Below are 12,231 nucleotides of genomic sequence, written 5' to 3' on the forward strand. Positions count from 1 at the left end.
GTTTCCCCCACCATCACAAACATGTTAGTTCTTCAGTCAGTGCAATTGACCGGGCACTGATAAAAACCTGGAGTTGGTCCCTGGGTGCTGCACAGCAACTGCCCACTGCTCCCTTGAGGATGGGTTAAAGTGCAGAGAACGAATTTCACAGCATGTATGTGTATGTGACAATAAAAGTATCTTCTTCTTCTGAAAGGTTTCTCTGCACTCACCTTAAATCTGAGTGCATGCATTTATTTACTAGCAGGATTTTGTAACATCACATCTAGTTTGGAAGCCAATTGGGGTCCAGAATACAGCTTACGTAAGTGTGATGTGGAAACATGAAACCTCCAGTGCACATACACTGAGAATGGACTTTACAGTGAAGTAGGCGGCGAAAGCAGTTACTGACAGATTCTGGATTTTTCAGGGAGGGAGGAGAAGACGTAATTTTGAAAACATTTAATGAAGTAGTCTTTCGTGGACTTTTTTTGTGGAAAAAGAAAAGAAAAGAAACCCATATCAGACACAAAATATTCCTCAAAGTATTTTTACATCTCTGGAGGGGATCTTAAAGTTGGGGAAATTACAAAGGGAAAAATCAAAGCATGAAGATATCCTAACTTGGTATGGTATACTTCAAAAATTTTAGATCCTTCCATTCCCATGATGCAATTTGCAAAATGTGTAGTCTTGAAATAAAGTTACACAGGATAGGTGTGTAAAATGTTTCAGCCAAAATGACTCCTGAACTCAGGGTTATTATCTTAGATGCAGAATTTAAACAGCTGTTATCAGAGTAGCACTCCTCATGACGAGAAATGATCCTCAGTTACCCCCTAATGATATTTATATGAAGGAGTTGATTCAGTATTTTGTTTAGGCCATATCAAAATGCTGGTGAAAGCCTGCTGCTTAAACAGAAATATAACTCCTGACAGCTGCCTGGCTCTGTTTTCTGTCAGTGTATTGATTTGTACTTTTATTACAAAATATAATTGAGCTGTTTCATATAAAAAAATGTGTCTGATATAATACCAATATTAACTTATCTCCAACTAATTAACAATTAATTTTTTCCCTCCCACCTGTCTGTCTTTCTTCTCTCTCTCATCTCCAATTATACCCAACCCTTTTCTCCTTCCATCCATCCATCTGATCCTTCATCCTCCTTCTTCTCTGTTATTTATTTTCTCCACTGTGGCCTCTTTATGTCTTCTTTTCAACCCCTCCTTCCTTCTGTCTCCACCTGTCTCATCCTCCCTCTCTCTTCCCAAACCCACCTCCTTCCCTCCCTCTCCATGTCATCTTGCCTTTTTTTTCTCCTTTTACTACTTTTAAACCTTCAATCTTCCTCCATCCAAACCTGCTAACCTCCCTCAATCCAACCTTCCCTTTCTCTTCCTCCCCCTCAAATATCTCGCCTTTCCTTTCCTCCTCAGCCATTTCTCTTGCCTGTCGTCTAAGTACATGCTGTCAGGGGTGCCAGCAGTGATGAGCACCCTGCTGGCCAACATCAATGCCTTCTACGCCCACCCCACCGCCTCCACCAACGTCTCTGCTCCGGCCAGATTTGCAGCCTCCAACTTCGGGGTATGTGACCACCAGACACAATGAAATAAACACGCATAAACACTAATCTTTTCTGACTAGTCAACTTGTCAACAGACCTTTGGCAGTATGTTAAGTGTCACCTCTTGACACATTGTAAGAACTAGATTCAGGGCAGACTCGGCTTTCAGGAGATGTTGTGTACCTGGGTGGCCACAGTGGAAGCCCTCACCTTTTGAACAACATTAGCAGGTGACTGGATTTCAAAACAAACAACTTAGATTTCTCAGTGTGAAATAGACAACATTACTTGGACTGGAAACTATAGCTCTGTAAGGAACCACAGTTTTGGTCTCTACCAGATCGTTAGCCTCAACGAAACCACATCAGATCAAAAAATAAACTTTATCATCGCTGACAGAAAACTTTGGCAAAAAACTTTGGCAAAGTTATAAGTAAATTAGACTTAACCATCTCTACTTAGAAATAATACTTAAATCTGTGTCTAAAACTGCAGTTGAGGTGTTTTTGCTTGTAGCTCAGAATGAGAATATTGTGGTCAGGAAACTCAAACATGGACACATAACATAAACACCTTGTAGTTAACAGTGGCTCATTGCTGCATGTTACCGAAAAGAAAAATACTTTCCAGAAAGAGGCAAGCTGATAAGAATACAAGATGGTTATATAGTAATGTCATTTTTGCTAAACTAGCTTGCAGATGAAGAAGTGACTCTAATGAAGGTACAATATAAAGTAATTGAGTTGAAGGTCAAACAAGACATTTTATTATACAAAACCAACCTACCTATACCAAACTATACACATTTACCAGTGGACTTCCTACTGAAAACGGTCTCAACATTGCAACATTGGCATCTATTTTTTCAGCCCTGTAGCTGCCACATAAATAATTCTTTTAATGTGTCTCGATGAACTACAAAGCTTCTGTTGTAGAGTAGAAGCTTGTGGCAATGATATGATTTGTACTGCAGGGAAACAGCAATTAGACAATACTAGCTGTGGTATGGGCTTATGGAGCTCAAAAACCTCTAACGTCCATCTAGGTGCCAAGTATTGTCTAGCTAAAAGTAGAAGTGTCATGCATTTCTCAGTATTTCTCTTGAGGCTTATGGGCTGGCTCCTTCTCTGTCTGTTTCATTATTATTTACTGCATCCGTTCTCAGTCACAACTGATTTCTCAGACACTACTGATTTGATTTTGATGAAGTTTGGGAAATTATGTATTCACAAGAGCAAGCAAACAGTCTCAAAATTACCCTGGCATGGATATTGGTTGCACCACAATGACAGGTCAAAACAATGATAGTCACATATGATTATTTGTCTTTCCAGAGGATTGCAGATACATAACAGCGTTAATATATCGAGGGCATGTTGAGATTCAGCTGTCGGTCAAAGCAGAAAACACTTTATGCAATCTATTTTTAATGAATTTAACATTTACTTTCAAGATGATTTTACCCAAACATTCACCAGAAGGTGCTCTTTTCATTTAGATGTGATTATTTAGTCACTGTAATGGCACTGATTAAAGAAAAGTACTGTTCTCTGCAAGCCAATATTAAAAGATAACAGGACTGTACTCACTGGACATATGGATTTCAGCCTTAAAACACAGAACACACCCACCCAAAAAGACAAGAAATACATATAAAGACATTCATAGTATTGCGGAGATTTCATCTTTTACAGTTTTACAGTTGTTTTTTTTTCTTTTTATAGTTTGCATTAGCCTTAAAGCTGCAGTTTGACCTAAACTAGGTGTCATTCCCACAGTAGGTCACCTGGATTGTCTGTGATACTTAAAGCTTTGTAAAGGACCTGCATCACATAGACATTCATGATAATGACTTGTACAGAGCCACCAGGTGATGTTCCTTTATGCTGCTAATAATCATCCTCATAAAATGGCAATGTCTTATTACTGTGGGACCTTTGGAAAGGCTCTGAACTTTACGGTGTCCTAAATTCAGCCCGCAGGCCCCACAGACGGGGGACAATGACAGCTAGAGGCCCGGGCTTAATGATCCCGGGATCTTTGCCAATAGTGCCGACCTCAGTTCTCCTACTGGTTGCACTCAGACTCCGGTGATATATGAGCGACTGCAGGCAGAGTGTTCTTGCTTTAATAGGTCCGGGGATGCAGACACCTTGGGCCAGCTTGATAATAAGCCCTGCTGGATATGTTTATATGTTTATTTCTCTAATAGAATTTCACTGAATTGAGTCATGTGGGGATCTGGGCTATCAAAAAAAAACACAAGCTTTTAATTAAGCTGTTTTCTCTTTCCCTGCTTTATCATAGAGAACTTCAGTAACATTCTGACTTGATAGTAATTAATGCATGACTCTGCTTGAATTCATATATAAATTAATACATGACATTTCATACACTCAAGCATAGAGTACCCACACTAATTAATGATAAAGTGACTATTAGGTAATGCTTTGACTTCATACATAAAAATGAGTTATACTAAACTGACAACATTTTAATACACTGATTAACCTATGAGCCCAGTTATTTAGGTACTACTTACTAATAGGGAGGGCAAAGCAAGTTTATTTGTGTAGCACATTACAGCAACAAGGCAATTCAACACGCTTTACAAATAACATTAAAAAGGCATTAAGGCAAAAGAGTAATGAAAGAAATGAAAAACTGAGAAGATACAGCGACATTGATACATAACCACAGATCTATGCCAAAGACAAAATAGACTGCTGGTAACACAGACCTCTCCATTAAAGGGAAGTAGCCAATAGTGTTGTAGTACTCGAGACCGGTCTTGGTCTCGAGATTTGTCTTAAGACTGCTTTTTGAAGGTCTTGGTCTCGTCTCAGACTCAACCGCATTTGTACTCGGTCTTGTCTCGGTCTCAGACATTGAGGACTCAGGATTTTATTTCAAGACCAGTCAAGACCATAACTTTGGGAATAAATTGCTTTTGCATTTTCTGATTTATTTGTTAACATCCTAGCTTTGACTGGATGGAAAACATATTGCTTTGAATGCAACTAATAACCCTAATTAAACGTGTTGTTCCCGTTAACAACTGTCACCCCTCACCGCGATGGTAAGCATGGAAAAGTTGAATAAAGATGCTTACATTGATTTCAGGTCTTAGTGTTTGAGAAGTACCTATGATCTCGTTCCACATTTTACCGTGTGTCATGTAATGTGGGGAACTGTTCTTGGTCGTGACTCAGTCTCGCCCTCCCTCGGTCTTGGTCTCAACTTGGTCTCAGCCCCTAAAGGTCTTGGTCTTGTCTTGGTCTCGATAAACTCCGGTCTTGGTCTTCGCTTGGTCTCAGTTTGGGCGGTCTTGACTACAACACTAGTAGCCACTGATGTTAAAGTTATATGAGCAAGAAACACTACTTCCAAAGTACACTGGCTCCTAACTCCTCCAACTCAAACGCAATAACTCACCCATATAGCATTGTTGAAAATGCCAAAGTCAGTTGTTTGAAACTGACGCTGTAACCAAGATAAGCAATAGCTAGTTACTTGTCCTTGGGTCCAAAAATGTACTTAGTGCACCACTGCCCTTGTGTATTATTGTTGGTGTTACAGTAGACATCATTTTATAGCATTTATTCACTGGACTAAGGGCCTAAGTTGCATACCAATCCATTTGGGGGCTTTGGGTGCATGTCATCCCTTTGCTTTCTTCTAATGTTTCCTGTCAGTAACTCCTGTCATCAGTCAAATAAAAGGTCAGACAAGCATAATACTGCATATATATATCTATATAGATATATATATGGAATATGGGTGGAATCAATACTAAATCAAAGCTTGTTTAGTATTGCCTTAAAAACACACTGAACTTAAAGTTCAGTTGTGTGCATTAGTAATTTAATTGTTGGCATTAACCTGATATCCATCCATCGGTAGACACTTGATCTGTCTCTTTTCATATGTTGGAGCTTTTAGCGCTGCTGTGCTTCCTCCCAGTCAGAGCTTGAAAATCAGACACATTATTTCCCTCCATTATTTCAGCTCCTTCTTCTAGTTCTTCGTTGCTTTTTTTGTTTAACTGTTAAGCCAAGCTAACTTCAGTATACCTGTTACCGTGATAATAAGGTGATGTCCTAATTTGTAAAACTTCACTTCAGTCTTTCACGTCTCTGTCTTCTCGCTCCCTCTCCTATGCCCCACCCTGCATCTCTCTATAAAATATATCATCATATAGATATGTTCTCCCTCTGGGGAAAACATATCTACTATATAGAAACATTATTATTTGTGTCACGTTCAAATATTTTGCTTGAGAAATGTTATGTTTATTGTCTCCCCCGAACTGTTAGATGAAATTTACGCCCTTGTTCACACCTGAGAGCTCCATTATACATATTCACACCTGAATGTTTAGCTGCGTAGCTTTTTTTAAGCTAGTTCAGAGCAGCATCAAAAGCTCAGTTAGATTTCCTAAAATGCTCCCTGGTCATCGTACAGGATGACCAGGGATCTCCTCTGGCCCTTGAAAGTTAATTATTGAAAGTGTACTGAAGATTTTGCAGCAGAGCACGTCATGGATTAACTTGATTAAGGTCGTTTAGGTTCATGTAGAGTGTAATTTCTCAGGGAGGTCCCTGAAAAGGATTATGCATTACTATTTATTATAGGGAACATTGATACAACATTCAGCTGGTACACTTGAAATAATTCCAATTAACTGAAATGAGTTTAGTCAGTGCACAGCAGGTCAGCTGAACATACAACAATGTCCACAGGCAAGAATACCACATTTATGTGAAAAATAAGATTTGTGATAATACATTACATTTGCTTGGGTTTCAATGGATATCTGCTATGATTTCCTCTGGAAATAAACAACTGCTGTACTTACTCAACACAACTAACTAAACTCAACTTACCTTTAATTAGTACCAAAGTCCATAGTGCTTTTACAGGAAACCCCCCAGGACATTATTATGAAATTACAGGACCCGTCTAATAAAGGTGTGCCTGTTTTCTTACATGTTTCTGGTGCTAGTGATCTAAAATTAAGTCACCGGAGTAGACACTGACACACAATTAAGGAGACCTGTGACTGTGGGCCAAAGCCAAATTATTCACCAACTTCTATTTGACTCTTGGACATACTTATTGGATTCTGTCCTGCTTTGGGCAACAGTTCCTCCAGGACCAGAGCAGCACATGCTGTTTCCTCCCAAGATAATTTAATGTCATCTGCTTTCAGCAACTTGTTTAAGGCACCTTTTATTAGCTTGTTGTGCTCCACAAGGAAATCTGTGAGTCTTTGGTGCCGAGTTTGGTTACATCAGTTGGGAGCCGGCAAGAGGGAATTTCTTTTGGATGGACAGAGAAGATGTGTTTTGATTAGAATCACCGCCCCTGCGATATATTATAGTATTCCAGTCCTATTAGTTTTTCTGCAGTGTCACAAAAGTCACATAAGAACTAACAAACAGCCATAATGGTTAGCTTGCTCTGAGCACCACTGATTCATTAAGTAGTGTCTCAAGTGTCTCATTTGAATGACTTCAGAGCTAGCGCTTTCTCTTGGACAGATCAAAAAATAAATTAAGGAGAGAAAGGCAATAAAAAAAAACAAAATATATAGTTAGCTGATAATAGCTAAAGGAATTTGGCATATTAAAAACTCTCACAACAAAGGTGATGTTTCTGTTGTTAGTCTTGAGTTTTCTCTGGGGATAATGTACCTGATTAGTTTAATGTGAGTTTAATGCATAAACAATTAAGTTCAGCTCTAAATGTCCATTTCCATTTTCCCCTTCGGGCTACTTAACTTAATTGTGACGTGAAGTCTTTAGGCTTGTAAAATGAATTATTCCAATTAAAAAAGACATTTATCATGCATCTGATGACTTGAAACATGTGCCAATTTTTTTATGATCACATAAATTGTGTCACAGCAGCAGAGGACAGGAATCCTGAGAATCCTTCAGTGTGTAGGTAACAAGGAGAATGGACCATTTACAATTATTACTGATACCGTGTGTGTGTGTGTGTGTGTGTGTGTGTGTGTGTGTGTGTGTGTGTGTGAAAGAGCACTGTGACAATTTGTTATTTTTTAAAGGTCAAAACCAATCTGCTATCCTTGTCTCAGGCTTTTTAGGTCATGTGCGTGCGTGCATTTGTGTTTGAGTGTGTGTGTGGGTTTGAAATATTGAGGTTGAGGACAGTTTTGGGAATTGAGGATATAATGGCTGGCACTTCTTTCACTTCTTTCAAGGGCTTTTTGACGGTTAAGGTTAAAACTTGGGTTTACAGTTGAGGATAAGGTTTAAGAGTTAGATTTAAGGATGATGCAAGTGAAATTATATATTTTTCTCAATTTCACAAAATCCCATAAAATACCAAAACCTCTCTGCACTTCAGTAACTGTGTTATTCAGCCCTAAGCCAAATAGGTAAAAAAGAAAGAAGGATTCACCGATCTGATCCAGTTGTTTAGTATCAGGACGGATAATGAATTTATTAAGTGGTAGGCTGATCCACATTAAATACATTTCCTTCATCAATATCTATCTTTTTTTTTCAAATTCTGCATTTCTTCTATTAGGGCACTTAGAGCTGTCAACCCACAACAATCCCTTGCCTCATGTTGCCTATTATCCCAATTAGTTCCATGTGGTTTTTAAATGTGGGAAAAAGGGAGATCTGGTATATCACATCTATAATTAGTATCAGCAGATATCCGGAGTATCTGAATGATGACACAGAGAAAACGCTGGAAAGGTGCATCCTTAAAAGAAAAGGGTAAATAATTTCCTGAAACAGCTAAAACAGCAGGACAGTGTCTGAATTAACTACAATAAACCTTATTGTGTGTGTGTGTGTGTGTGTGTGTGTTTATGGTAATAAAGGAACATGTTAGCCAGTGCAGCAGTGTGGCTCATTAATGTGTTGTCAATAGTTTAACGGAGCTCTAAAACATGTTTTTTTTTCTAAGGGTTTGTTGACAGTCTTGCTTTGGCATGTTGTTGTGTTAATGTTAGGGGATTTCTCCTTCCCTCTCGTTTTTTCTCTGTTATCCAAAACTAAACTCGACTCCTTGTTTTCTAAACTGTCATGACTCATAGCTTCTGTATAACACTCTGTGTCCCTGTTTTCTCTTCCATACTGCATTGTTTCTTCTACCATGGGACACATAGATAGACAAAGAAAAGAAGAGTTGAAAGAGCCTTTCAAGAGTTGAATTTGGCAACTTTTTTATTGGTCTTTAGTGCCAGTGAATGTTGGCCATTACTCATACCTTCATCTGAAGATAAAAACAAAGGGAAACCCTTTCCAATTTATTAAAACAATGCACACAAAACTAACTGCTATGCAACCATGACTAGCTACTTTTCCAAGGGTGTGAAAGACTGAGGTAAAACAGATTTACGAAGAAACTTTCCAGCTGTTATACAATCAAATTGCACCATTTTGGGATTCACCGCAGTTGTTACTAATTAGTTAAATGTGTTTCTAGTGCAATTTCTAACAAACTAGTGAGTGACTTCTGCCAATTTCCAGTGATACTGGAAACTCAGCTTCTCTTTCTTCCTCCCCCTCGCTCTCTCTATTAGACAAAACTTTTTTCTCCTTAGTTTTTCAGCCGTGTCGTGACTCCCACTTCGCCAGAGTGCTCCCTCTCTTTCTCTCTCTCTCTCACTCAATTTGTGTTTGCTTTCTTGGCATGACATGTAAATAGATTTGTGTTGTCTAAACATATGAAGGGAAGTAGTGGATAAAATTAACAGACACGCAATGGGGATACCGTTACTGGCTGATGCTCAGGTAGTAGAGCAGGTTGGCCATTGATCATAGGGTGGTTCGATCCCCAGCTCCTCCTGTCCATGTGTCTCCATGTCTTTAAGCTAGACACTGAACCCAAATTGCTCCCAAGAGCCGTCCCTGCATGCGAGTGTGCAAGTGGAAAGCATCTGTTATATGAATATAATATAAAGCAGTTCATTCTCTTCATGATTTCAGTCCTGGTGGGTTTGTGTGTGGTTTCTACATTTAAATAATACAAATCACCCAGTTCAGTTAAAATTACACACACGTATCGACCACTGGGTACATACATCTAGCAGCTATCTAGTCAGAAATGCAAAATAAGAACAACAGGTGTATCTATTTACAGCGCAGCCAAACAAACTACCGGCTGAGAGTATTCATTTCGCTACATTTTCTTATTAAAGAACCTAAAGACAGTCAATAAAGTTATCTGACGCGTTAATACTGAACTCGTGATCAAAAGTTGTGTTCAGCCGTACGTGAAATTGGCCGTCCTTTGTCGCACAGCACGTCTACTATGAGTGTGCAGCATTTCCTGTATATGCAATTTGAATCAGTAACAATGAAAACCAGTATATAGATCGGAAATTACACATTGCAAATAAGTTAAGTGAATACAAAATGAATGCAGAGGCCAAGTGCTCAGTCAGTTTCACATGTAGTAAGTCATTTGCAAGCATATTTTCTTATTGTGCATTGTTTAATCCATGTTTTCTTGCTAGCAGTCATCTTCTTTACAGTCTTTGCTAGTGCATTGCTGTGTTTCTTGGCGCATTACTGATACCAAAACCACCAATGTCAATAAGTGGATTAGTGTGAAACTTACAGCATGATATGAATCGCAGCCCCCCAGGCTGGCATGTTTGAGCTTGCATTCTCATAAGCAATACAAACAATCCTAATAGCGTTGCTCCACAATGCAGTTAGTGGTTAATTTATTAAGGCATACTGGTTTAAAAGCACAACTTCTTTTATCTTAATTAAAGCGAAATAGTTGTTGAATGGCTATTGTTAAAGTGGATTAAAACTCACAATATATCTTGTGTATTCTTTCATCTAAGAGTATGCTCATATGTATACAGTCATGTCAAAAGATCCATGTGTGCTGTCATTAACGTTCAGTGTAGGTAAACAGATTGTATGCCATGTTAGCTTGTGGCAGAATGTACCAAACTGAACTGCAGTTCCACAGTTTTCCTTTGTTTCTTCATCACAAAAAGAAGCGTTTCATCATCCGCAAGGGTTATAAAGTGTGAAATTGCTTTTCCAAACTTAAATATAGTCATGGAGCTCTAATGGTGTCGACATGCAGAAAAAATGTGTCGCCATTTTGATATATTTATCAGACAAAACATTTCTTTTTCTGTTCAGTTCAGTCTTTCCTGTTTTTCTCCAACTGTGCGAGACTACACACATATTCAGACAGAGACAGACACTCAGATGCATTCAAACACACAGGCAGGCTACTAATTGCTCATGTATGTGTCTTCCCCACTGTTTGAACAAGTGCAAGAATCTGAGACAAATCTCTTTGGACTTTCTTTTCTCTTTCTAACAGAGAGATCGTTTTGTGAAGCTCCTGGATCAGTTGCACAACTCCCTGCGCATCGACCTCTCCATGTACAGAGTGAGTCTCTGCTTTCAACTGCTGTTATTCTTTTCATCACTGCATATTGATCTATAGCTTCAGTCTATACCAGTGACATGTAAGTTTGTCACCATTCATTTACCAAAAAAGGACAGGTTGCTGGGTATAAATCTGAAAACCACCTTCTGCTGTCTTTGAGGGTCTTTATTTCCTCCAAAGGGCGTTAAAAAGGCAAAAAGGAAGATAAACTTTGCTATCCAAAGAAACGCATGGTTAACTGTGTGTGTGTGTGTGTGTGTTTGTCTACAGAACAACTTCCCAGCCAGCAGCAAGGCTCGCCTCCATGACCTCAAGTCAACAGTGGATCTACTCACCAGCATCACCTTCTTCAGGATGAAGGTAGAAACAAAATATCAGCTCAGTAATCAACAGCAAAACATCAGATACATGCAACACTCTGTGACTGATTTCACTATAGAAGACAAATTTTTAAGACCCAGTCTTTCTTAAACTGTGTGTTGTTATGTTGAAAACAGATGTTTGGTTTGGTTTCAAAACAGCCCAAACCATTTATATTTACTTTAGAATAAGCAAATATATTGAGACAGTATCCAATATTGAGATTATCATTGCAAAGATACACATGCTATAAACTCACACACTTTTATTACATAACCTGAAGTAGGTCCACTCAGCTCAAAATGCCCAAAACTGGCAGAATTCGTTTGTAGATTTCGGTCCTTGTGAAGACTTTCATAGGGGTAGAAGCACACTCAGAGAGTTGAGCTGCTGTGTTGCAGGATTGATTGTTGCCTCTGACTAATGTCTCTCATAGTGAGCTTGTGCTGTCGAGTTCAGGTCTGTTAGGGGAAGATTGATTCCACACTGGAGGACAGAAGAAAGTGTGTGAATCTGTGTGTGTGTGTTCATGTATCCATGTGTACGGATTTGTTCTCTTTTCCAGTTTGGAATGAATCAAAAAAGGCTTTGAATTTGGTCTCAATTTATCCAATTATATTATTTCCATTGATGTATTTGTAATGACACACTTACATCTTGTGTTTATTCATTTATTGATGAACTTCATTTTCTGGGACGTTTGTGTTTTTTCTGTGTTTTTCACAGTTCCCTGAATTTTATAACCATCACACTTAAAGAAATCTATCAAAACCTTGTGAAGTGAACATGTCTGTTGATCACAGCTTCTTGATTATTGTTCAAGAGTTTATATTCTAGATTACCTGGCCTAAATGATACGATAATGCTTGTCCACCTACTCTATGGCTTATGAATGCATACGTGGCTGT

At 38.7% G+C, this 12,231-nt stretch overlaps 1 protein-coding gene across 4 annotated transcripts in view; it reads left to right on the top strand.

The window, feature by feature from the left end:
• The window catches only part of LOC123961036 (protein unc-13 homolog B-like), a 110,042-nt gene that overhangs the window by 58,038 nt on the left and 39,773 nt on the right, over positions 1 to 12,231 (top strand). For all 4 annotated transcript variants that reach the window (XM_046036135.1, XM_046036136.1, XM_046036139.1 and 1 more), the window contains 2 exons: positions 10,895 to 10,963; positions 11,234 to 11,323. In XM_046036135.1, the coding sequence (XP_045892091.1) occupies positions 10,895 to 10,963; positions 11,234 to 11,323 (159 nt within the window). The remainder of the gene's footprint in view (positions 1 to 10,894; positions 10,964 to 11,233; positions 11,324 to 12,231) is intronic.

Source organism: Micropterus dolomieu, linkage group LG21 (genome assembly GCF_021292245.1).
Source record: "Micropterus dolomieu isolate WLL.071019.BEF.003 ecotype Adirondacks linkage group LG21, ASM2129224v1, whole genome shotgun sequence".
NCBI lineage: Eukaryota > Metazoa > Chordata > Actinopteri > Centrarchiformes > Centrarchidae > Micropterus > Micropterus dolomieu.